Below are 27,798 nucleotides of genomic sequence, written 5' to 3' on the forward strand. Positions count from 1 at the left end.
GGGGGGGGTAACTGGAACATGGGTCCTCCTGGTGGACTGCAGGAGTTCACCTTCACCGTCCCTACCATGAAGACTGGACTCATCATCGGCAAAGGTAGGTGAACTTAGACTGGTTGCGTCCAAAAAAGGCACCCTGTTCCCTATATAGTGCACGTCTTTTGACTGGAAGGCCCTCACACTGAAGTGATAATGCCCGAGAAGCCGGCGTTTGGAAGATATACTGTGCGGTTGGAAAGTATTCAGACTGTTACATTACAGCCTTATTCTAAAATGGGTTGAATTGTTTTTCCCCCTCATCAATCTACAAACAATAACCTATAATGACAAAGCAAAAAAAAAAAAGCCAATATATTGATGTGTATTAGTGTGTCAAATTTACTTAAATATTCAGACCCTTTACTCAGTACKTTGAAACGCCTTTGGCAGTGATTACAGCCTTGAGTTTTCTTGGGTTTGACGCTACAAGCTTGGCGCACCTGTATTTGGGCAGGACCACTTTGCTTTTTTCATCTTTCCCTCGATCCTGACTAGTCTCCAGGCCCCTGCCGCTGAAAAATATCCCCATCGCATGATGTACCCTTCATCAGATCTGTGCCTCGAGACAATCCTGTCTCGGAGCTTTACGGCCGATTACTTGGATTTTGCTCTGACATGCACTGTCAACTGTGGGACCTTTTATATAGACAGGTGTGTGCTTTTCCAAATCATGTCCAATCAATTGAATTTACCACAGGTGGAGTCCAATCAAGTTGTAGAAACATTTCAAGGATGATCAATGTTAACAGGATGTATCTGAGCTCAATTTATAGTCTCATATCAAAGGGTCTGAATACTTATGTAAATAAGCGAGATTGTTTATCTAATATTTGCAAAAATTTCTAAACCTGTTTTCGTTTTGTCAATACAGGGTATTGTGTGTAGATTGAGGACTTAAACATTTTTTTTAACCCGTTTTAGAATAAGGCTGTAACGTAACAAAATGTGGAGAAAGTCAAGGTCTGAATACTTCCGAATGCTGTGTATTGGCACAGGTGTTGGTTTCAGTTTGGCAAACCGTGACATATCTTCCAAACACTGGCTTCGAGGGCATTATCACGATTATACAACTAGTTACCAACATATTCAAATAATGATTGACATTTTCATTAACCAGTCTAGGACTGGCGGAACCCAAATTCAATCAACAGATCTCATAATTCAATTTTCTCAAACATACAACTATTAGACACCATTTTAAAGATACAATTCTCGTTAATCCAACCACAGTGTCCGATAAAAAAAAAAAAATATATATATATATATATAATTTAAAAAAAGAAGGAAAAAAAGCTTTTCGGCGAAAGCAGAACATATCATTATGTTAGGTCAGTAACTAGTCACAGAAAGCATACAGCGATTTTCCAACCAAAGAGAGGAGTCACAAAAAGCAGAAATATTCACTAACCTTTGATGTTCTCATCAGATGACACTCCCGGGACAACATGTTCACAATACATGTATGTTTTGTTTGATCAAGTTCATATTTATATCTAAAAACCTCAGTTTACATTTGCTTTGCCTCCAAAAACATCCCGTGAATTTGCACTGAGCCACATCAAATCACAGAAATACTCCATAATAAACATTGATAAAAGACACAAGTGTTATTCACAGATTTAAAGATATACTTCTCCTTAATGCAACCGCTGTGTCAGATTTAAAATAAACTTTACGGAAACAGCAAACCATGCAATAATCTGAGTACGGCACTCAGAGACCAACACAACCCCATAAGATATCCGCCATGTTGGAGTCAACATAAGTCAGAAATGGCATTATAAATATTCACTTACCTTTGATGAGCTTCATCAGAATGCACTCCCAGGAATCCCAGTTCCACAATAAATGTTTGATTTGTTCCATAAAGTCAATTTATGTCCAAATTCCTCCTTGTTGTTCGCGCGTTCAGTACACAATCTAAACTCACGACACGCGGGCAGGTCCAGGCAAAAGTTCAGTCATATTACAGTCTGTAGAAACATGTCAAACGAAGTATAGAATCAATCTTTAGGATGTTTTTAACACAATTCTTCAATAATGTTCCAACCGGATAATTCCTTTGTCTTCAGAAAAGAAATGGAACAGAGCTCGCTCTCACGTGAACGAGCGTCACGAGCTCAAGGCATTCTGSCARACCTCTGACTCATTCCCCTCTCATTCGGCCCCACTTCACAGTAGAAGCATCAAACAAGGTTCTAAAGATGGTTGACATCWRGTGGAAGTCTTAGGAAGTGCAAAATGACCCCATAGACACCGTGTATTCGATAGGCCAAGAGTTGAAAACCTACAAACCCCAGATTTCCCACTTCCTGGTTGGATTTTTCTCAGGTTTTCGCCTGCCATATGAGTTATGTTATACTCAGACATCATTCAAACTGTTTTAGAAACTTMAGTGTTTTGTGCAACAGCTACAGAGGTTTTCTCTCCTGCCACCCAAAGAACCAGTGGTGGGTTCGTTCCCTCATGGCGTTATCATATAACAATGTTAGTAATGTTAGGCAACCAAGCATTAGAATATGGTAGCCAGAATCTCGTCTGGTTCCATTTTAATATCCCTGGGTCATGTTCATGAGGGACCAAGAGGAAGAACCAAGCGCACCACATTCTCTTCTGGAAATTGACGTTTTCTGGTTTAGTCTGAACAGTCCTCCCTCCTCTGTCCCTCTCCAGGAGGAGAGACCATCAAGGGCATCAGCCAGCAGTCTGGGGCGCGTATCGAGCTCCAGAGAAACCCTCCGCCCAACTCCGACCCCAACATTAAAATGTTCACCGTCCGAGGATCACACCAACAGATAGACTACGCACGGCAGCTGGTCGAGGAGAAGATCGGGGTGAGTGGGTTTTCACTGTTCATTTGTCTGTAGTAGAAATCATACTTGTCTCAATCACTAGACAGTAGTGTAGAAGTTTAGTGGATCACTTTTTTTTATAATTTTAACTAGAAAATCAAATGTTATCTGAATTACTGACTGGTCCGTAAGCACTGAGCCTGCTCTCATCTTTATCTTACTTCAGTCTCAACTTTCTACAGCCATTGCATTTATCATGTCTTCTAATTCTGTTGCCCAGTACGCTGTTTGACAACCCTCCCACTCCATGCCCCCCCCCCCCCCCCCCAGGGTCCATCAGTCCAATGGTGGTCCCAAGGTCCTCCAGCCCCACGGGAGGTCCGTCTCCCCCCCCCCCCCCCCCCCACCCCCCCCCCCCCCCCCCCCCCCACCCCCCCCCCCCCCCCCCCCCCCCCCCCCCCCCCCCCCCCCCCCCCCCCCCCCCCCCCCACCCCCCCCCCCCCCCCCCCCCCCCCCCCCCCCCCCCCCCCCCCCCCCCCCCCCCCCCCCCCCCCCCCCCCCCCCCCCCCCCCCCCCCCCCCCCCCCGCACCCCCCCCCCCCCCCCCCTGCTCCCCACCCCAAGCCCCCACGCCTCTCCCCCAACGGCCCCCCCGGCCCTCCTGGGCACCCTGCTCAGATGGGTCCCTACAACCCCGGTCCCTACAACCAGGGACCGCCAGGACCACAGTAAGGAGACTCTCAGGCTTTTCACTGAAATTTAAATAGCTTTCTCTCCCCCACCAATATTTACATCTGGGGGGGTGGGCTGTTGGTTTTTAGTTTAGTCTAGGCATTTCATTTAGCAGAAAACGCATAAAACCACGTTTAAAAATGACTTCATGGGTGGCAATGGATATTTTACAAGCAAAGTAGGCTGAATGAGTGCATTAAAGTTGCACTGCGCAGAAATCACTGACATTTCCTGGTTGCTGAAACTCTAGTAGTTCGCATAATTTCAGTTTGTCAAAGTAAGTCTAGTGTAGAGAATCATTGTAGCATCTAAACCGATGCGAAATATATTTTTCATAGCCAAAAACATTGTATTTTCAGCTGTTTTGAAGCTGGTGTACAAATCCGAAAGTTAAAGACACAAAAACTAAACTTAAGAGTGGGAAGTATAGAAATAGAACAGATCTAGCGCTTAAACTTCTTTTCAAGTAGAATGACAGATCTAGATCTCAGTTTTCTATGTGAATTTGGTCAGGTCCCCCAAAAAGTCACATTGCCACTTTATAAATATATTTAGCTTTATGAAATACAATTAAATGGGAGAACCTCAGATTTGATACAGAAGCTTTTCATTTATCACATGTATTATAGTTTGTTGTTACTAGCCAGCGTTTTTTGATGGTTTGTCTCCTCAGTGGTCCTCCCGCTCCCTACCAGCCTCAGGGTTGGGGCAACGGCTTCCCCCACTGGCAGCAAGGACAGCCGGATCCTGGTAAGTTAACACCATCCAATGTGATAATCTATTGAGAAATGGAAACATTCACCTGGTTAAATAGATTGAACTACAAGGCCCTTTTTTTAAAATTGTAGTTGAGACAATCTGAGTTTTTTTGGCTCCGTTCTGCAAGGCCCTAAGCTAAGACATGTTTATCCTGTGTAGATATATCAACAGGGAAGACGTATCTAATGTGTGTATTGATTGTAGGTAAAGCTGCAGCTGATGCCAACGCAGCGGCCTGGGCAGCGTATTACTCCCAGTACCAGCAGCAACCCCAGGCCCCCATGACACCCACCGGCGGTGCCCCTGGCACCACACAGGCCAACGGGCAAGGTAACCTGGCTTCTCCCCCCCCCTCTATCACAGCCTCTGGTTCTCTGCTGGGATGTATTCACTATGAACCAAACAGAAGCAATTGGAACAAAACAGGCAGGAACATACCTCAATTTGTCCAATAGAAACATGATTTCCTGTTGCCAAACCGTTAGTGTGTACTAATGAATACATCCCAGGTAACCTCTGCGTGGTCTGTAGACATCTAGACTAAGACCGGGATTCATTCAAAGTGCGTTCAAACGCTGCTCCACTGAACTACAGACAAGGCACCTCTTTTCCCCTAAAGAGAATTTCCCAGACTTTTGCAGAGAATGCATTTATGGTTATTTTTTATTTATTTTTTATGTCTGCATAAGTGTCAATTACCTTTTTTTGTTCGCTCAATGTACTACAGCTTGAATCCCGGCCTAACAGTCTTGCCTGTGTCGTGTAGTAAGAGCTTAAACRTGGCGCYGCCTKTTTTGTTGTTGTTGAAAAACCACAATGGACAGAGTAGCTTTTATTTTCCACATCTCTGGTGTCAGAGCAGAGCGCCCATAGCGGGGGTGGAGGACTAACTATGGTCAGTCTCAGAATGCTTCTCAATACTATATTGTACCATTTTTAACAGGTGACCCCAAGGGACCTGGGCATACTGGGCAGGCCGATTACTCCAAGGCCTGGGAGGAATATTACAAGAAAATGGGTATAAACATAAATGTGTTTTGCCAAGCTTCAGTTTTGAGTCTTTTTTTGTTTGTTAGAACTAATTGAGGATCAGTGGAAACGGCAATGTGGCTCTGAAATGGCAACAACAATAAAATAAATTAAAGCTTTTGGGGGGGGGGGGGCTGTGATTGCGATGTCTTGAGACGTGGTTCACTGGCTGCTGTGACCATTTGTGTTGGCGGTAAACCGGTTGGTTGGTTTTCAAGCCCATGCTGTTTAGACTGGTTTTGGTCTTTTTGTAATCCAGCCACAGAGACGGCCCCTTGTTTTAAAAAGACCAGCTTATTTCCTGTGCACCTACGTACTGTTGTCTCGTCTACCAATTAATTACCTGCTCATGTGCTACTACAACTACCGCTGTGACTAGATGGCGCAGCAACATAGTTTATGTTGACTCTGAGTGGAAGGTTTTTGTCCTGTTGGCACTAAAAGCTGTCTTTTATCATTTCCAGGGCAGCAAAGTCAGCAACCACAGGACTACACCAAGGCTTGGGAGGAGTACTACAAGAAACAAGGTGAGACCGCTTTCAACTCAAACTGTCAACGTTTAAACTTGTAGCAAGGCACAGATGTTGTGGGCAGCTGTGTCCTTTCTCAGCTCTCTCTCTAGTAGAGGGTCCTGTCACCACAGCTGCCCCAGAGCAAAGCAGAGGGTTTCTGTCCCGCCACCCGAAGAACCAGTGGTGGGTTCGTTCCCCTTCTCACAGTCGTATCTATGTAGTTTCTAAAACCTTTCCTTGGTCCAGTTTGGTAGCACTGACTTGACTAGTCTTATTACCTGCTGGCAGAKCTCCAAATCAATGTTTATTGGTGTAGTACACCGATTTGCAGGTGTCTTGAAAAGCTTCTTCCTAGCTCCAACGGAGCAATAAWAATAGCTAGAAATAAAACCCTTCTGATATTTAAGAAACATTCATAAATATCAGAAGGAGCCAGGTCGGGCCCCGTACGCCCCCCGGTCCTTCAACTAAGGATGTGACAACTAACATTTTTATTAATGTTTAAACAGCCATTTGTAAAAAAAAANCTAACATTTTTATTAATGTTTAAACAGCCATTTGTAAAAAAAAAAATAAAAAAAATAAATAAAAAATGAGCCATTGAAACAATATCAAGAAATCCTCTAATGATTTCACAATGCACATATGTTCCTGCTTATGACAGCTAGGGGGCGATGTAGTTCAATCTACCGCAGTCCTGGCTACCGTTTTAGGTTCTCTGCTGTGTGCCTCTACTCCATGTGGTCAGTACACGTGTCTTCATGTCCCACTTCTCATCAATGTGATGGCTGGTAGCAGTGCCGTATGACAGCGTGTTCATTGACGTCCAACCTGTTAACACCACGTATGGTGTGGGAAACCTCACGCTTTGTACTTGCAGAGGAATCATTTCTCCATGTCAGACCGTCATGGTTTTTCACCGTGGGGTCTTTTTAGTGTGGTTCTAGATATGCCTTTAGGGTATTGAAGCAGACATCTACCATTTGACAATGGCTGCATATCAACGGCAATAATTTCTGTATCGGCGCTGTGATTTTATTACACGTTAATGTGAAGAGACCGTCTGTCTGATGACCTGTGCTGCTGCTCACTCCCGTTCAGATTAAGCATTGCACCTGTACTGGTTCTGGAGAGGAAGTCCTCCTTGTAAACTTTGCATTTCACCATCTGTGTTTCCCCTATATTAATTTAGCAGTGGTGGGCCACCACTCAAATATGATTATTACATGTTTTTTTTAAATAATTTTCGGGATGGTAAAACATTTTCAGTATAAACTTATTTTTGATTTGAATAAGTTCTCAAAGGTGAAGTAACTCTTACCAAAATATAAACTAGTCAGGGAGTTTCTAAAATTGCAGTCGTGATGTGGTGCCCCATTTGATTTAAGTTAGCTTGTTTATTCACTCGGTATAAGAACACGGTACAAGTCCCATGACAAAATGTGTAGGAAATTAGGTTTAAAACGTCAAAATATCTCTATGGCCAAAAGGGTCTCCAGATTTGTATTTTTCTAAAAGATAACAATCACAATATAGTTTAAATGTTCACACCCCATGTCTCAACTCAYCGTTATCCATCCCACTTGTCTGGTGGGGTTCCTTGCTGTTGTCGTCATTCTTTAAGTTTATTCACTACACTGGTGTTAATGCCAAGCCTTGTTTGTCTGAGTCAAATGTGGTCTCATCCATGTTTCTAACCGTGTCCCTCCCTCCCCAGGTCAAGCGGCCCCTCAGGCGGGAGCAGCACCAGGTGGTCAACCAGGTGGTCAGCCAGCCGGTCAGCCGGATTATAGTGCTGCCTGGGCGGAGTACTACCGCCAGCAGGCTGCTTACTACGGACAGGGCAGCCCACAGGCTATGGGGGCACAGCCACAAGCACCTCAGGTACACCCCCAGTAAGACTTCTACCGTCCCCCTGTACCGTCCTACCCCGGTTCCCGCTGTCTCCTCCTCGCACCACTCTAGTTCGACTTCTCCACTATCTATTTCTGTTTTCTGTATCGTCCGTCTGTCTTTTTTTTCTTCTTTTTTTTCAACGCTGTGACTGTAGCCCTCATTTCAACTACCCTTGCTGTGTTTTTATAAAGCCCTGTCTTTAGCTCGTCTGTGTCGCTAACCCCGTTCCTTCCTCAAGGTGTTCTAGGGGATCAGAGGAGTCGGAGTGGCCGCGAGAAGAAACTAACGCTAGTTACTCTTCCCTTTAAAAAAAAAAAAACAGGGTTAATATGATGTATGGAGACGCTGCGTCCGTGGGTTCTGCTGTTAACATGGCCTGTGTTTTTATGTATTTCTTCTGCACAGGGCCAGTAATGTGAAGTGGACATAAAGTAAATGCGACATTGTGGAAACAAAACCCTTTGTTAAATGTGTTGGATGGTGCAGATGCCTTGAAGATCTTAATTTCCCCTTTGGTTGGTTGGTTTTCAAGTGTTTCACAATAATGTGATGGCAGCAGTCTACCTGGAGACACAAACCCTTCATCCTTTGCTATCTTTTGGGGTTTTCTACCTTTTTTTTTTTTTTCTTGTTAAATGAACGGTTTTGGGTTTTTTAGTGAGGTAATTATATGTTCATTCCAGCCCCATGTATCTTCATGCTATGTGGTTCAAGAGCTCCTGTTATTTAGCTAGTTAACCATGGATAATCATCTCCGTTTTTAAATAATATGCCTGTTGTGTTTTGCAATAAAACAAAGTGAAACCTCCTGTGTTGGTAAGTTGGGTTGGTAATAGCTATTACAATATGAACTCGACTTCAAATCGTGTGTACCTTTTTTTTGTTTTATTTTGTTTTACAATGTTCAGTTTCTCTCCAACTCTACACAGCTCCTGGTAACTTAGTACAATGTTTTTAGATGTGTGTCCGTCGCTCTGCCTTGTTGACTGGGGGGAGGGGGGGGTCCAGTTTCGGTGTTCCCCAAGGTTCTGTTTTAGGACCACTATTGAATAGAATAATTTACCTGTCTTTACTCTTGGTTATATTAGTCTGTTTTTCCCCTACCTCTCCGCCTGTATTGTAGGACTAGACTGATGTTTCTTATACCATAATGTAGTATTAGTGGCATAATGTTATGATGCGTCTGGGACTCATGCATTACCTACAGTGTTCGGTTGTTGTGGCATCTCTGTCAAACAACTGATCGAATCTTGTCTGTTGCGCTGACTGGCTGGCTGAGAATCAAATGGTACCCTATTTCCTGTTTAGTGCACAAGGCTCCCCTTAAGCGCTTGTCAAAAGTAGTGCACTATATAGGGAATAGGGTGTCGTCATTGGCGACATCCTGAAGCAGACTTTGTTGAGGTAACTTTTAGTGTGCTGCATTGTTTTAATCAGAGTAACTTCCTCCTTCACAGCCAAGCTTAGACAAGCGGTAAGCAAAGCAAGTGTATATATGAAAGAAAACATTTTTAATCCAAAATGTTCCTCAGAAAATGTGACTCTCACTGCAGAAATGTTGCTTTAGTTTATTATTCGTATTTTTTTTTGCTGCTCCCTCTGTCTCTTCCAGGACAGGGAAAGTGACGTGTTCTGTTCTGCTGTATTGCATTGCATTCAAACGTTTGTTTCTCTCCCCCCCCCCTAAAATGTATAAATTTTCTGGCCTTTTGATACTATAAAAAAACGTGAAATGCAAAAGTCGTATTTTTATTTTTGCTCTGCCCATGCATTGTTCTGTTAGTTTACCCAACGGAAGAACGTAGGTTGTCTGTAGGGCCGAGGGGTGGTCTGAGCTGGTCTGAGCGGTACCATCAGCCAACAGGGTTGACCTCTGACCTCCTACTCTGTAAGTACAATACTGTGACTATATATAACAAACCCAGTTTGGCTGTCAATGTATTTCTTTGACTGATGATTACAAAACTTATTGTTTCTGTCAAATTGCATATTTTTTCCTTAAAACAAATACTGGGTAAGTATCAAAAGTTATGATAAAGTACAGTATCTTGGTATTGTCATTTAGAAATTATAATCTTGTTTTTTTTTGACCGTTTGGACATGGATTACATTGAATATTGCATTGTAGTTCTAGCTAGGCTCTGTTTTTTTAGGTAGGAACGTGTTCTGTCATAATACCAGTCGGACTGTTCTGTTAGAACTCTGATCTGAAGGATCTGTTCCTTGCAAAAGCAGAATTCTTTGCGCAGTGGTTCATTTAGGAATGTTAGAAATCGTTAAAGTGCTTGATTTTTAGATAACAATAGTTTTTTTCTGAAGTGCCATTGCTTAGCCAGAATAGAGATGTAAACTATGAATTTATTTCATCAATATTTGAAAAATAAATGCCATTTGATAGTCTCAAGAATTTAGTTACTACTAGAGATGCATATTTTTCACTGCAGTAATGGTGTGATTCAGTCTGAAATGTTCTAGTTTCCCCCCCCCTCATAGTAGCATTTTGAAGTTGTTTCTATGCTGTTTATTGATGTCTCCTATCAGCATGTCGGGTTGTCATTCAGTAGAATGTTCTACAAGTGCTTCTGATTTCTAAGTGATGCAGTTATTCTATTGCTATTGAGTACTGTTGTTTTCCCGAAACAAAACCTAAGGCTGTTTTGAACTGAAATGAGTGGCAAACGGTGCAGATATCATATGTGTGAGATCTTTGCAGTATCACTGTCATCCCAGRCCTTGACCCCTTAGGTTCTGCTGCGGTCACACAGGTAAGCGACCCTAAGGAAAACAGCTGTGTTCTGACCTATGATATATATTTACACCCAGATTGGGGATCCATTTATACTCACCTGAATTTGCCTGATTATATTTCTGCTTACCCTGTGCTGTGTAGTAACACTAGCCTGTGCTCCTGATGTTAATGAGCCATGTCCAGGTAGGATTCGTAGTGATATCAACAGCTGTTTTGTTCATAGAGTATATTGACGATAGTGCTGTGATTTTGATGGTGATGAATGATTTGCATGGTTCAACATGAGTTGTAATGGTTTGTTTTAGGAGCAGCAACGTTTCTCCCTCTTAGGCCAATTGCAATGTGGTTTGATGGCTTTTCCCACCTGACTTATCGTAGTAAAATTTTGCCCAAAAAAAAGCGTTCTTTCTACATGCTGTTTTTTTTAAGTTCTCATTTTCTGAGGTCATTTTGTTGTTGTTGATATACACTACCATGAGGCATATTATAACGCATAACTTGGTAAGTCTCTGCAGTGTGATCTGTGATGCTTAGAGCTTGAGCCTTGTACTTTCACATTACTATAATATAAACAGTCAACTCGGTCTGTCATAAAGCCAGCCCTATGTGCATATATATATATATTTGCGTATTAGTTAAGTCTACAAACGTTTATGAAAGTACACCTGCATATGATGCTCATGCTGTTCAACTGCCTCATTGGTGATGACTGAAAGTTGTGAACTTGAATATACATTCTATATTGCCGCTGCCACAATGCTGCAGTGCTGTAATGGTGTTCTCATAAAACCCTGCTGCCTGCCTCCCTCCACCTCTCACTCAGATGCTGTTGGAAGCCAGAGAAGGTTCTAGAAGCCAGCGTAGGTTCTAGATTCAGGAACAGGAACCTGTAAGTTTGTCCCTCCCGTAAAGGAGACTACTCTGAGAGGCATCCTTTGAGGCTGATGATCAAGGTGTAGGTGACCATTCGAGAGCGAACTCCAGATAAGGTAAACAAACAAAGCAAAGCAATGAAATACAGAATTGTGTGATTTGCTCAAGTTTACCATGCTGTTTGCTAGTTAGGGCTGTATTTTTAGTCCAGGTTTCCCTCGTCTCGTTATTTAAAAAAAGGTAACATGTCGTAGAATTATTGCAGGTTGTCTAACTGAACTGATGTCTAGTGTTTCTCCACATGTTTTCATGATGATTCTATTGAATGCCTGCCKTTGCCAGCTCACCCGCTGGTTGTGTCCCAAATAGAACCCTATTCCATATAGTGCCCTCTATGCTCTGGTCAAAAGTAGTGTACTAGAAAGGCCATAGGGTTCCATTTGGGATTCAAGCCACTGTCATAACTAGGTATTTTGTTGCATAGTTGAATCACCAATGCGTGTGCCATCAGGATTCTAAMGTTCCCCCATTTTTGATTGCATATGCTCCTAGATATTTTGTTGTGGGACCTGACAGGTTTTTATTTTGGGTGCACCAGAGTGACCAGGGAAATAATCACCCAGATAATAGTTATACTTTTTTATTTACATTTACATTTAAGTCATTTAGCAGACGCTCTTATCCAGAGCGACTTAACTAGGCAAGTCAGTTAAGAACAAAAAAAATCTTAGATACAATGTCGACCTAACCCGGACGACGCTGGGCCAATTGTGCGCCGCCCTATGAGACTCCCAATCACGGCAGGTTGTGATACAGCCTGGAATCGAACCAGGGTCTGTAGTGACATCTCTAGCGCCGAGATGCAGTGCCTTAAGCCGCTGCGCCCCTCGGGAGCCCTAAACTGGCCAGTTGATTCAGAGTGCCCTGGAGGAGAAAGCGAGCGCAGATTCATTCCATCTAAAGCATACGTGTAAAGAATAAATCAGTGATTTCTATTTCTGGCGCCCTAACGGCCTGACTGTCGGCTACTTTGTGTAGCCAGGTAGTGATGCCCAAATAGTAATTTCTAAAGGCTTTCCCAATAACTTTCCAAATTAAATGTTAACTGCAACGTAGGATTAACTGGCATCGTGATATGTAGGGGTCTTTTGTTTTGCGAACTTTGCTATTGCATACAGTACAGAAACACCACCAGCCAAAAACCCTTTTCAGGTGCGCAATTGAAATTAAAGGGAAACTTTACATATATATTTTCTTCCCCAGACCTCTTAAGTGAGCTCCTGATCTAGTGTAAGCATTGCTGTGGACTATCCTATCCAATTTTTTTTTTTTTTGTGATTGAGTGAACCTTATAAAATAAAGGGGGGGGTACCCACACCTGGAAAAACTAAACCAAGAGGTAAAGATTTTGGTGTCATGGCAAATGTATTGGCTGGTAAAWATAAAAACATATAGCTGTCAGTGGCTGGTAGATTTTTGTTTTGTTTTTGTCCCTGTTCATAAACCGGGTCGTGGGTCGTTCCAAAGCTGCTCTCTGGCAAATCTTTTTTTTTCTCAACATTTTTGTTCAGTCATGTTACCTCAACCTAGCGTGCTAACAACCTGGTTACTTGACCAGTATATCAAACATCTGGGGGCACAGAGGGAGAGGAAGGGATAGCTTCTTCAGGAGACCATCGAATGAGTGACTTGCATGTCTCATCACRAACTTGATGCTCTTTAGAGAGACAGTGTAGAATTTAATAATCTCAATAGGTAGTGCTTTGACACAATGTAGAAACCTAGTATTCCATAAATGACTAATTTCAATGGAAGGTTTTTCAATCAACATTTTATCTTTCTACGGGGTTTAATATTAGTTTCCAGAGCTCAACATGTGCTTCAAAAGTAGCTAGAATTAATTTAAAGCCCATTATGCTACCTCAAACAAAAATTTGAATATTCTGGTGCTCCTAGATCATTTTAAATTAGGAGCACCAGTGCTACCACTGTTAATTTAGATCACAGCTAGAGATAGATGAAGTAACCAGGAACTGCTGCTATTGTGTTTTTCAACCATTATGGCAGGAAATTGTAGTTGGCTATTCTAGTTTCCACTTCGTTCATTAGAACTCACATACCTCTGCTAGTGATTTGCTTTTTTCATCAATTAGTGTAATCTGTGTGTTAGATGCTCCATCTCTGAGCAAAGTGTTTCAAGGAGTTTGGGGTGTAGTCTAGAAGACTAAATCAGAAGGGAGAAATATGGAGCATGCCTTAGAGGTAAAYACATTTAAACATGTTTCTTGTGATGCCTTAATATTATCAAATGTATCTTTTTTGTTTGTTGTTTCCTGTCTTTATGAAATGACTGTTCTGCGTCTTTGTTGCCCTGTCCAGTAATAAAGTTGTAACATTTAGCCATCGTGTCTGTTCCTTGTTTGATGTTACTGATACTAAACATTTATAGTCCTGGTTTGTCTGGGAACAATTCCCAAATGAACACACCTGTGTGCAGTTGACCACTTTGACAATAATTGTTTAAGCTGCATAAAGCTCTCTGTACAGGGTGGGACCTGCTTTTCTTGGTGCTGCACACATGGGGGGATTCACTTACTATAACACACTGAACAGGAAGCTGATTTTTCTCAAATGTTGTGCACACATTGGTTTACATCCCTGTTAATGAGCATTTCTCCTTTGCCAAGATGATCCATCCACCAGACAGGTGTGGCATATCAAGCAGCTGATTAAACAGCATGACGATTACACAGCTGCACCTTGTGCTGGGGACAATAAAAGGCAATTCTAAAATGTGCAGTTTTGCCACAACACAAAGCCACAGATGTCTCAAGTTGAGGGAGTGTGCAATTGCCATGCTGACTGCAGGAATGTCCACCAGAGCTGTTGCCATTGATTTTAATGTTAATTTCTCTACCATAAGGCTTCTCCAAAGTAATTTTAGAGAATGTGGGTGGGGTGCTCAAAAGTATTTCTGTAATGAAGCCCTTTTTTTTTGGGGGGGGGGGGGGGGTATTGATTGGCTCCCCAGTGGGTGGGCCTGTGCCCTCCCAGCCCCACCCATGGCTTCACTCTTGCACAGTCATGTGAAATCCATAAATTAGGGCCTAATGGATGTATTTAAATTGACATAACTTTGAACTGTAACTTAGTAAAATATTTGAATATGTTGAATTTTGCTTTTTATGTTTTTTTCCCTGTTCGCTGGAGTAAATATGTTTTTGTAGCACTGCTTTTTATCTTGGCCAGGTCGCAGTTGTAAATGAGAATTTGTTCTCAACTGGCCTACCTGGTTTAAAAATAATAATAATTGGTTCGTCACCGATTTGGACCTGACACGCTGACCACACCGCTCGCTTTAAATAAATGTACACGTTATTAAATCATTGTACCAACACTGCTCGCACGCGTCTACGAGGGTTTCCGTAGCCAGCCGCTAAAATAGAACTTGGTTCTATTTGTGACGCTTGATCAGTGGCCGGAAAAGTACCCAATTGTCATACTTAAGTAAAAGTAAAGATACCTTAATAGAAAATGACTCAAGTAAAAGTGTTAGTCACCCAGGAAAATACTACTTGAGGAAGTCTAAAAGGATTTGGTTCTAAATATACTTAAGTATCAAAAGTAAGTGTAAATCATTTTGAATATCTTATATTAAGAAAAGCAGACCACACAATTTTTTTATTTACGGATAGCCAAGGGCACACTCAGACATTAATTTATAAAAGATGCATTTGTGTTTAAGTCCGCCAGTTCAGAGGCAGTAGGGATGTTCTCTTGATAAGTGTGTGCATTGGACCATTTTTCTGTCCTGCTAAGCATTGAAAATGTATCAAGTACTTTTGGGTGTCAGGGAAAATGTAGGGAGTAAAAAGTATGTTACTGTCTTTAGGAATGTAGTGAATTAAAAGTTGGCCTAAATAGTAAAGTACAGATACTTTAAAGTACTACTTTGGGTAGTTATTTTGGTTATCTTTACTTAGGAGCACAGTGGTGTAAAGTACTTATCTCCTCTGGTTTTTAGGAGCATATACCCACGTGGGTGATTGAAAGATGACCACAGGCCAGTTGGTGGTGGTAATACATCTTGAAGTTGGTTGCCATATTAATTCCAAAGAAGTCTGAACGAGTAGAGATTACTAGAAACTAACTCTGTTTATCTGTGGATTAAATTTCAGAGTAGAGGACCTTGTGCATAAAATAAAAACCCAATGATTATACCCCAGGACAAATTAGCCAGCAACAGCGAGCTAGCTAAATTTCCATAAATGTTTCATGCTTTTCGGCCTGTCTGGAAATTGTTTATATAGTTTGTCAGAGTTCACTTTTGTTATTTCAACCTGTGTGTCCTGATCTGGTGTGGGTGGACAAAATCAACGTCTGTGGGGTCTGGTCAGCATGTGAGAATTATTTTATTAAGTTGAACGTCAGAAGCAGCACACGTCGATTGGAGCAGCGTGGCTGCAGAACCGGGGCCTCGGTGACAGGAGAAAAGCGTGCTGTTGCTGGAGCAGACCAACCCGCTTCGAGAATGGCTTCAAAATTCCTCAAGGACTTTAACAATTTATTTTTGACCTTGTCCAGCTGTGACTTTTAGCCATTGTTAAACAAAGATTGTGGAACACCCTTCTTTCTGTGTTTGCAAGGTCTACATGTCTTGTAACCACTCATTCTTACAAACTGATACAAATTCAGCTACTGACATTCACTTGTCTGTATTTATTAAGTATCCCATTACTCTTCCTGGGGCCTAATAACATTCTTCAATCTTTGATATACAGTGTACCAACCATTAGGAACACCTTCATAATATTGAGTTGAACMCCCTTTTGCCCTCAGAACAGCCTCAATTCGTCAGGGTATGGACTCTACAAGTTGTCAAAAGCGTTCCACAGGAATGCTGGCCCAGGTTGACTCCAATGCTTCCCATAGTTAAGTTGGCTCGATGTCCTTTGTGTGGTGGACCATTCTTGATACACACAGGAAACTTAGTGTTGAAAAACCCCAGCAGAGTTGCAGTTCTTGATATACTCAAACTGGTGCGCCTGGCACCTACTACCATAACCCATTCAACGGCACCTTACAACTTTTTGTCTTGCCAATTTACCCTCTGAATGGCACACATACACAATCCATGTCTCAATTGTCTCCAAGGTTTATAAATACTTTAAAAAAATATACCACTTTTTCGCCCCAATTTTGTGATATCCAATTAGTAGTTAGTCTTGTCCCATCGCTGCAACTCCCGTACGGACTCCGGAGAGGTGAACGTCGAGAGCCATGCGTCCTCCGAAACACAACCCAACCAAGCCGCACTGCTTCTTGACACAATGCCCGCTTAACCCGGACGCCAGCCGCACCAATGTGAATCACTTGAGCGCGATGGGACAAGATATACATAAATAAAACATTTATTCACCCTGGACATGATAATTGATTTTTTTTATTTTTTACTTTTGAACCATAAGCTCTGTGTTGTATTGATTTAAGTCTGCATGTTTAAGTTACAATCGTGAAAATGTKAAGACCAACAGGCAATGAAAACGTTATTGTTTTATAACATTTTACACTCCTTTATTGCATTTAGTCATCCCCATAATCTGGTCATTGACANGCTGCACACATGGGGGGATTCACTTACTATAACACACTGAACAGGAAGCTGATTTTTCTCAAATGTTGTGCACACATTGGTTTACATCCCTGTTATTGAGCATTTCTCCTTTGCCAAGATGATCCATCCACCTGACAGGTGTGGCATATCAATAAGCTGATTAAACAGCATGACCATTACACAGATGCACCTTGTGCTGGGTACAATAATTGGCTCCCCAGTGGGTGGGCCTGTGCCCTCCCAGCCCCACCCATGGTGTCACTCTTGCACAGTCATGTGAAATCCATAAATTAGGTCCTAATAAATGTATTTAAATTGATTTAACTTTGAACTGTAACTTAGTAAAATATTTGAAGTTGTTGAATGTTTTTTTCCCCTGTTGATCGCTGGAGTAAATATGTTTTTGTCGCACTGCTTTTTATCTTGGCCAGGTCGCAGTTGTAAATGAGAACTTGTTCTCAACTGGCCTACCTGGTTAAAAAATAAATAATTGGTTCGTCACCGATTTGGACCTGACACGCTGACCACACCGCTGCTTTGCTAAATAAATGTACACGTTATTCAGTCATTGTACCAACACTGCTCGCGCGCGTCTACGAGGGTCTGCGTAGCTTGCCGTTAAATAGAGAATGGCTTCATGGAATTTGGGAGGGTGAACGCGTCCTCACTTTCCAAAGCGAAGTACCGCCGTAGTTAATTTCCAACATTTTGTCCTGATAGCATTGCCTGACAAAATGCTCTGCTCATTTTGTATTACGCGTTAATGCACGTCCACTCTTAAGTATTGTTAAAGTTGATGATAGTTACTAGAGAGAGACCAAGTTGAGACGCTAGACCAGGTGGATAAGGTATGATATTTAAGACAGTTTATTAAGTTGTAAAGATATCTGACAACACGTGCACGGGCTCGTCCATTTAGCTCAGAGGGATCTAGCAGGAGGAGCCCCGACTCATATTGTGCAATACATTTTATACAGTGAAATGACGTAGGTWGATTCTAGWAGTTCTGCTCTCCTGACTGGTCGCTGTGAGTGGAGGGCGGTCCCCTTCAGGCTGATATCAATGTTCCATTGGTTCTCAGTAGTGTTCTTTGTCCTTGGAACTCCCGCCTGAAACAGGGGTTTGTGTGTGTGTGTGTGTGTGTGTGCATGCGCGTGCTCGTTTAGTGCCCTGCCTGTCTGGGTTGTTTCTGCAATGACAAGATGTTGATGCAGACACCAGCAGCTGGCGCATGAGGTCAGAGCGCCCCCTGCCTTATCAGTGCTCATAAATGGTCTGTGTCAGCCATCTGTCTCTGTGTGTGTGGGAATGCGGTTAGTATCTGTTAAAAGCAGAACGTGATTAACTGTGGGGTGTAGCAAAGTGTCACAACCACGTCTGCTTTAATAATGAAGGCATTATAACAATATTATAGCTAAGTGTTAAGGTCAATAAAAACATCATTTATTACAGTATCCCACTCTTTCCATCGCACCATTATAAACTCACAACCGGGGCAAATTGCTTTCTATCACACTCAACAAGTCATAGATTATTTTTGTGTGACTTTTCTGCCTGAATACTTGTAGCTCACATCTGAACTATTTGAGTCGCTAGTGTCTCCCCCCCCCCCCCTTACTACAAAGACAATTTAAAACCTGAATTTACGTGAAGAGACCTTGGCCTTTAATGGTACAGATAACATTACTTGAAATTGATTAGAATCATGAAACTATAATCTGATGTGTGTAGTTTTAGTCAGAATTGGAACAAGGACCTTTTTGTTCCTTTTTAGTACATAAGCAGGGTGCATGTGGGAAACATGATAACAGGAGCTATCAACAGACAAGCTGGACTACTGTGTTCCTTACAGGACGTTCTGTCTCCAACCGCGGAGGGGAGAAACTGTTAGGCTGGCAGAAAATTATGAAACATGTTGCAGATTAAACAATGTATCTGTGTAGTGGAAAAACACACTGTCTGAGCAAGGCGTAGCTTAAGATTTGAACTTGTGTGTGTAAGAAAATACCGAGAACAATTAAACTGTTTGACTTGACCTGGCTAGAACTCTGAGAAACTCATGATAGGACAGGGAGTACTTATCAAGGTTTCCCTAATCTCGGGGGAACGGAACTGTCGGCTGGGTAGTGATACACTGTGGTGAGAACTATGGAGAAGGATGAAACTCACCTACTGTTTGTGTATGTGTGTAGGATAGCTACTGTTTGTGTGAAGGAATGTGCGTAAGGAGCCAGTATAAAACGGATGTTTTTGTACAATGGACTAGAACGTTCTCGTGAATAAACACTGATTTTTGTAAGCTGGGACTCTTGTCTGTTTCATTCAACCAGAATCTTACAAACTCTGGGTTGCAGACTGAGTAGGTTTAATTGAAGTTTATGAACATTGATAACAAAGTTCTCATAACAGCACTCTGAACTGAAAATTAACAAATATTAGAGAAATATATTGACCTTGTGAATTTAAATTCCAGTCAGACTACAGTGTTTAATTACCTCACCTCTTTTGTACTCTGGTTGCCAGGCGAGATCGCTAATTCCACCCACACTAGCACTCAGCCAGGCAGGTGCAGAACTGACTGATTAGGCGTCGCCAAGCGTTACATATATGGGTACAATTCTGGGCAAATGTACATTCAAGCCTGCCTGGCAGGATATTGATATTTATGAATGTGTTTTGCCAGATCCAACCAGGGATGTAGTGGAGGGTAAACGCCGTCTATGCATATTTTTATTTGTGAAATAGCGTTTATTCACCATTTTTAAAATGTTAACGATCGTTTATCTACATTCACAACTTTGTCCGCTCACGACATAGCAGGCCTAGAGGTGAAACAAACTATTTCAGCAGCTGACTAGAATTAAACTAGGTATAATCAAAAGATGGGGTACTATACATTCTTATAAAATAACTTTTCTTTATAGAGATTAACGTTAGTGAGACAGACAGTGGTGAGTCGGGCTGCAGTGAAGGAGGCAACGGAGATAAACCGAGGAAACATTGAGGCAAGCGGGGAGAGAGGTTAGTAGTAAAGTGGTTCCTAAACTTGGGGTACCCTAAAATAAAGGTCCCCTGAGAGAATCTTTAATCTTTTCAAACGCAAACTTGTTTCGCTTCAAATGGGTATAGAATACAACATTTTAGAGTCAACTAAAGGCCTTATTATAAGGCCTTTAGTTGACTCTAAAGGCCTTAGTCAACTATTATAATCCTCTTTGTTTTGGGACAGCCTGTGGGTCCTAAAATGGTGTGAAATTTTAAGACAATGTAATATTATGTACACTGAATAAAACTATAAACTCAACATGCAACAACTTCAAAGATTTTACTGAGTTACAGTTCATATTAGGAACTAAGTCAACATCAGTCCTGACTTACCACTCATGTACAATGAGGGAAAAAAGTATTTGATCCCCTGCTGATTTTGTACGTTTGCCCACTGACAAAGAAATGATCAGTCTAATTTTAATGGTAGATTTATTTGAACAGTGAGAGACAGAGTAACAACAACAAAAAATCCAGAAAAACCCATGTCAAAAATGTTATAAATTGATTTGCATTTTAATGAGGGAAATAAGTATTTGACCCCTCTGCAAAACATAACTTGGTACTTGGTGGCAAAACCCTTGTTGGCAATCAGAGGTCAGACGTTTCTTGTAGTTGGCCACCAGGTTTGCACACATCTCAGGAGGGATTTTGTCCCACTCCTCTTTGCAGATCTTCTTCAAGTCATTAAGGTTTCGAGGCTGACGTTTGGCAACTCGAACCTTCAGCTCCCTCCACAGATTTTCTATGGGATTAAGGTCTGGAGACTGGCTAGGCCACTCCAGGACCTTAATGTGCTTTTTCTTGAGCCACTCCTTTGTTGCCTTGGCCGTGTGTTTTGGGTCATTGTCATGCTGGAATACCCATCCACGACCCATTTTTCAATACCCTGGCTGAGGGAAGACGTTTTCAACCCAAGATTTGAACGGTACTGCCCGTGCCATCGTCCGCTTTGATGCGGTGAAGTGTGTCCTGTCCCCTTAGCAGAAAAACACCCCCAAAGCATAATGTTTCCACCTCCATGTTTGACGGTGGGGGATGGTTTCTTGGGTCATAGGCTCAGCATTCTCCTCCAAACACGGCGAGTTGATGCCTAAATAACTTCCATTTTGGTCTCAATCGTACCACAACACGTTCACACCAGTTGTCCTCTGAATCATTCAGATGTTCATTGGTAAACTTCAGACGGGCATGTATATGTGCTTTCTTGAAGCAGGGGGACCGTGCGGCCGCTGCAGGATTCAGTCCTCAACGGCGTAGTGTGTTATCCACATTGTTTCTCCTGGTGACTATGTCCCAGCTGCCTGAGATCATTGACAAAGATCGCTCCTGTGTATTCTGGGCTATTCCATCACCGTTTCATGATCATTGCAACTCCACGAGGTGAGATCTTGGCATGGAGTCCCGGCCGAGGGATTTGACAGTTTCTTGTTGGTTTCTTCCATTTGTGAATAATCGCACCAATCTGTTCGTCACACTTCTCACCAAGCCCGCTTTGGCGATGGTTCTGTAGCCACATTCCCAGCCTTGTGTAGATCTACAATCTTTGTCACCTGACATCCTGGAGCTCTTTGGTCTTGGCCATGGTGGAGAGTTTGGATCTGATTGATTGATTGCTTCTGTGGGACAGGTGGTCTTTTATACATGGTAGAACTGAGATTAGGAGCACTCCCTTTAAGAGTGTGCTCCTTAATCTCAAGCTTCGTTCACTGTATGAAAGACACCTGGGAGCAGAAATCTTTTCATGATTGAGAGTGGGTACAAACTTATTTCCTCATTAAAAATGCAAAATCAATTTATAACATTTTTGACATGTGTTTTTTGGATATTTTGTTGTTATCTGTCACTCACTGTTCAAATAACCTACCATTAAAATTATAGACTGGATAATTTCTTTGTCAAGTGGGCAAACGTACAAAATCAGCAGGGATCAAATACTTTTTTTCCCTCTCATGGGACGTCGTAAATAAAGTAGTGAAAACGCGTATTATTGAGTAGAACTTGTTAAGGTAGTGAATGAATAAGTAGTTTATTTTTTCTTCATGAGGTTGAGGTGATATACTCCCACCTGGTGGCGACCTAGAAACAGAATTGCATAACAGTAACTTACAAATGAATGGTCCCTTGAAATGAATATTAGTGCTTTGAAAAAAGTACTTGAAAGCCCTTCAATTTGCTTGTCCCAATTATCTGTAAAACGAACCCTGACAATCCGTTTCTCCATTTATTTTGGTTTAAATTGACTCAAATCATTGTAACTTTAAGTCTTTACTGAAGACTTCTCTTTCAATAGGTCATATGATTGAGTGTAGATCTGGCTCCAGTGAGTGTGAAGGTGAACGGAAGGCTCTGGAGCAACGAACCGCCCTCTGCTGTCTCTGTCCTGGCCGGTTCCCCTCTCTCTTCACTGGGATTCTCTGCCTCTAAACCCTATTAACAGGCTGAGTCAACTGGCCTTACATGGTGCTCTTTCATTGCCGTCCCTAGGAGGGGTGCGTCACTTGAGTGGTTGAGTTAACTGACGTGATCTTCCTGTCTGGGTTGGCGCCCCTCCCTTGGTTTGGTGCGTGGTGGAGATCTTTGTGGGCTATCTCGGTCCTTGGTTCAGATGGTAAGTTGGTGGTTGAAATATCCCTCTAGTGGTGTGGGGGCTGTGCTGTTGGCAACATGGGTGGGGTTATATCCTTACCTGTTTGGCCCTGTCCGGGGGTATCATCGGACGGGGCCCACAGTTGGTCTCCTGACGCCCTCCTGTTTCTCAGCCTCCATATTTATGCTGCAGTAGTACACTTATGTGTCGGGGTGTAGGGTCAGTTGGGTTATATCTGGAGTACTTCTCCGTCGTCTTATCCGGTGTCCTGTGTGAATTTAAAGTATCTCTCGTCATATTCTCCTCCTTCTCTCTTTTTTTCTCTCTCGGTGACCTGAGCCTAGGACCACTGCGTCAGGACACCGGGCATGATGACTCCTTGCTGTCCCAGTTCCACCTGGCCTGCTGCTGTCAGTTTCAACTGTTCTGCCTGCGGCTATGGAACCCTGACCTGTCCCTACCGGACGTTGCTACTGTCCCAGACCTGCTGTTTTCAACTCTCTGACGACCGCAAGAGCGTAGAGATACTCTTAATGATCGGCTTGAAGAAGCAACTGACATTTACTCCTGATTATTATTGACAATGCTTGGTCATTTATGAACATTTGAACATCTTGGCCATTGTTCTGCTTATAATCTTCCACCCGCACAGCCAGAAGAGGAACTGGCCACCCTCATAGCCTGGTTCCTCTCTAGGTTTCTTCTAGTTTTGGCCTTCTAGGGAGTTTTTCCTCAGCCGCCGTGCTTCTACACCTTGCATTGCCTTGTGTTGTGGGGTTTTTAGGCTGGGTTTTCTGTACAGCACTTCGAGATATTAGCCTGTGTACGAAGGCTATATAAACTTGATTTGATGATTCAGGTTTGTTTATTTCCCATTTATTTGTTTTGCTGTGATATTATAGTACTTTCCATTGGTTCTTTTGTGGCTTCAAGGACTTAACAATTTAATTTTTGACCTTGTCCAGCTGTGACTTTTAGCCATTGTTAAACAAAGATTGTGGAACACCCTTCTTTCTGTGTTTGACAGGTCTACATGTCTTGTAACCACTCATTCTTACAAACTGATACAAATTCAGCTACTGACATTCACTTGTCTGTATTATTAAGTCCCATCTCTTCCCTGGGGCCTAATAACATTCTTCAATCTATTTGATATACAGTGTACAACCATAGAACACCTTCAATATATTGAGTTGAACCCCTTTTGCCCTCAGACACATCAATTCGTCAGGGATATGGACTCTCACAGGTTGTCAAAAGCGTTCCACAGAATGCTGGCCAGGTTGACTCAATGCTTCCATAGTTAAGTTGGCTCGATGTCCTTTGTGTGGTGGACCATTCTTGATACCACAGGAAACTTAGTGTGGAAAAACCCAGAAGTGCATTCTTCTGATATACTCAAACTGGTGCGCCTGGCACCTACTACAATAACCCATTCAACGGCACCTTACAATTTTTGTCTTGCCAATTACCTCTGAATGGCACACAATCCTATGTCTCAATTGTCTCCAAGGTTTATAATACTTTAAAAAAATATACCACTTTTCGCCCAAATTTTGTGATATCCAATTAGTAGTTAGTCTTGTCCATCGCTGCAACTCCGTACGGACTCCGGAGAGGTGAACGTCGAGAGCCATGCGTCTCCGAAACACAACCCAACCAAGCCGCACTGCTTCTTGACACAATGCCCGCTTAACCGGACGCCAGCCGCACCAATGTGAATCCTTGAGCGCGATGGGACAAGATATACATAAAATTTATTGGACATTATTATTTTTTTTTTTTTTTAACTTTTGAACTAAGCTCTGTGTTGTATTGATTAAGTCTGCATGTTTAAGTTACAATCGTGAAAATGTGAAGACCAAACGGCAATGAAAAGTTATTGTTTATAACATTTTACTCTTTATTGCATTTAGTCATCCCATAATCTGGTCATTGACAACTTGACCGTTCATCTTCCTCAGGGACTGTCTGCTGATTGCTGACAACAGGGTGACATGTTTGTTAATGTGCACTCTACTCACAGCCCAGCAACTCCTGGAAGGGTGGACAGGTGACAGTTTGTTGTCTGCTATAGCCAGCGACTCACCTGGGGAACAGAGGGGACAGGGTGCAGGTTTGTTGTTGTCTGAATTGTCAGCAGACTAGGGGACAGAGGGTTGACAGTACAGTTTTGTGTCTGCTATATGCAGTCACTGGGAAGTGAAGTACTTTGTTCTGTTATAAGCAGACTCACGCTGGGGACAGAGGATGACATGAGTTTAATTAAAGTCTGGGAATTTTTAGAGGGAGGAGAGAGCATGATTCTGAAGTACAGTAAATCCAACCAGTGCACTTGATTATATGCTATATCAGACTGCACTAGTGAAGACCTTGTTATATGCTGTTAATGAGACAGCACTAGTGAAGACCTTGATTATGTGCAGTCTGATAAGCACTTAGTGAAGACCTTGATTATATGCATATATCAAGACTGCACTGTGAAGCCTTGATTATATGCTATATGAAAGGACTAGTGAAGCTTAAGTTTTTTTTAGGTGCTTGACAGCAAAGCCACTACACAAGGTTATTGTTTTTAGGCCTATGTGGTCTAAAAAGGAAGGAAAATACAATCACAAGAATCCACTTTTATAGACAATATCCCGACACAGACACACATTGCGCGAACAAACTAGGTAAACAATATAAACTGGAATTACATGGGTCTATTACTGGACTTTTTGTTGATTTTGTAAAAATGGAATGGGAAGAGACTATCATGGTAAACATGGTTACAGACCCAACAACACTACTGGCTGTCTGCGAACGTATCCAAGGCTCAGCCAACCGTTCCCATAACAACAGAATGCAACACGTGACGAAGAGAGACGAGACAACAATGGCTAGTTAGAATCAGCGCGCGCTCTGAAAGAGCGGGAGAGTGAAAGGCAGTTTGTCAGTTACAGCAGCGTGTCCCCCTGAACGGTAACGTTAGGTGAGACGCCTGACTACCGGCGACGGGGTGAGAAGGCAGTTTGTCAGTTACAGCAGCGGTCCCCTGAACGGTACGTTAGGTGAGCACGCTGACTACCGGCGACTGGGGGTAGAAGGTGATGAACGTAATTCATGAGCTGTAACCGAAAAACAACTGGCATTTGGAAAGTTTGAGGGAGAAGTGTGGTGGAACAAGTATGTTAACATTATAGTATATTGCTAGCTGGATCGAAGTATCCATTAACATTAGCCAATTTAACTGATGAATAATTGAGTTTTATGGTGTGAAAATTAGCTGGCTAATAAAGTCCGACAGCGAACGTTACCTAGCTAACGGAACAACATCATATGAGCTAACGTTTGTAACCTAACCAATTTGCTATAGTATTAACTAGTATATGACTCCTTGCCGCTCAAGTTATAACGCGTTAATTGCTTACTGGACCCTGGCAATATGTGTGAAATGTTAACTAGCTAACGAACGAACTACTAATCTTTTCCCTATACAGTATGTGGTTAATTTTCAGAATGATAGAATGAGGTGAAAATGAGGCGTTGCTTGTTAAACAAGTGGATTCAGGGATCAAGTGTAGCTGGAGCTGGGCCTGACTTAAGATGGATGCCACTATAGAGGTGGAAGGAACACCACACACTTTCCCTCTTTCTCACTTCTTCAATACAGTGGATGAAAAGGGATATGCCAGGTGTACTCTCTGCCTGAAAGAGATCAATTATGCCAACAAAGGGTATCATGCTCTGTTGCTGGCATATTGTAGAACAGATGTCCACAGGCAGAAAGTGTACAATGTAATAATGTGCAGTGTAGCCCAAAGATATTGCTTTTGTTCTGTTGACCTTGACAGTAACACTTTGAGTGAGATTCTAAAAAATGTTACTCAGTGAATGTTATTTTTGCAGACATGTAGCCTTGTGCACTTGATCAATGTCTACTATAGTGACCACAATAATAGAGCAAACAGAATGCCTGTTTGTTTCATTCTATTTCTACTTTTAAATGTTTTTCCCCAAGTGCAATATTTAGATGTGTGTGTGGTCACAAGCCTCATAAAAAAAGTCTAATGCGGAAGACACATTTCAGTTGAATACATTCAGTTGGACAACTGACTAGGTATCCCCCTTTCTCTTTCCTAACTGCAATATCAGTGTCATTTGCAGTAAAGTCTAGGCAACAAATAACATTGGATCGCTTTCTTTACATTTTTTAGCTGTGAGTTAGATTCACATTAACCACTTTTTGTTTTACACACAGAGACTGATCTTATAGATCATATTCTCTGTTTAATTAGTTCAAACCTGCATTTTTCCCTAGCAGGGATTTTTTTTTTCATGTTTCAGTGCAACAAAAAGTATCACCTTTTTGGGAGCTCACCAGTTTGCATCCCTGAAACCAATTCAGATGTACAAACTATGGCAAAAGGGAACGATGAGCGGAAAAGAGACAAGCTGTAATTTCAATTAAGATATTAATGAGCGAGTAGTCAACTATTGGTTCAGCACTTTTGAAAGGTACAACGACAGAATTCAGAACATGGGCCGTTCTTCCAATATTCTCCCTGTACACCAAGTCAGAACTGTAGGATAATTAACGGAGGCATATAAGCAGACAATGAAAGCTCTTAGAATGTTCGTTGATGACATTTCACCAAAGTCTGCCATTCTCTGGATTTATGGTGCTTTCAAGACAACTGGGAACTCTGGGGGGGTGGGGGGAAACAAGGTTGAATCATGTCAGTGATCTTCAGGTTGGAGATCTAGAAAGAGGTCAGAGTTCCTGACTTGGAATTCCGAGTTGGATGAATGTTCAAAACGTATTTTCCCAATCCGAGCTCGTTCTTTTCCGTGGCAGAAGTCATGCTGGATTGACAGCATGGCCAATGTATTCAACCTTTTCAGGCCCATGGTGTTGCGTGTGAATGTTTATCCTTTTTAAGCTTGAAAAATACCCTTTTCAGACAATGTTTTAAATCCTTAAACCCAGACTTGATTCACACACGCTCTCCACTGAATAGCAGGCAGTGGAAGCAAAATAGTGATTGCTTTGCAACACTTGTACTTAGCCATTGATTCCTTCCAAACCACTCATTGTTGAATTTTTGCGATTTCTGACTTGTTGCGTAATGTTTATGTCCAATGGCCGATGAGCACTGATAAGTTTTATCTATAGTTTATCTTCATATG

The 27,798-nt window shown here is 42.1% G+C and overlaps 1 protein-coding gene across 1 annotated transcript in view; it reads left to right on the plus strand.

Annotated features, from left to right (window-relative positions):
- LOC112071932 (far upstream element-binding protein 1-like) overlaps positions 1-13,776 on the plus strand; it is a 35,970-nt gene extending 22,194 nt beyond the window's left edge. Inside the window, 9 exon segments of the mRNA XM_070439562.1 lie at positions 1-94; positions 2,710-2,871; positions 3,399-3,555; positions 4,233-4,309; positions 4,523-4,648; positions 5,262-5,336; positions 5,812-5,874; positions 7,577-7,743; positions 8,161-13,776. Coding sequence (XP_070295663.1) covers positions 1-94; positions 2,710-2,871; positions 3,399-3,555; positions 4,233-4,309; positions 4,523-4,648; positions 5,262-5,336; positions 5,812-5,874; positions 7,577-7,743; positions 8,161-8,169 — 930 coding nt within the window. The 3' untranslated portion in view covers positions 8,170-13,776.
- Positions 13,777-27,798: the final 14,022 nt, after the last annotated feature.

The sequence above is a fragment of the Salvelinus sp. IW2-2015 genome, unplaced genomic scaffold (assembly GCF_002910315.2).
Source record: "Salvelinus sp. IW2-2015 unplaced genomic scaffold, ASM291031v2 Un_scaffold1774, whole genome shotgun sequence".
In the NCBI taxonomy this organism is placed as follows: domain Eukaryota; kingdom Metazoa; phylum Chordata; class Actinopteri; order Salmoniformes; family Salmonidae; genus Salvelinus; species Salvelinus sp. IW2-2015.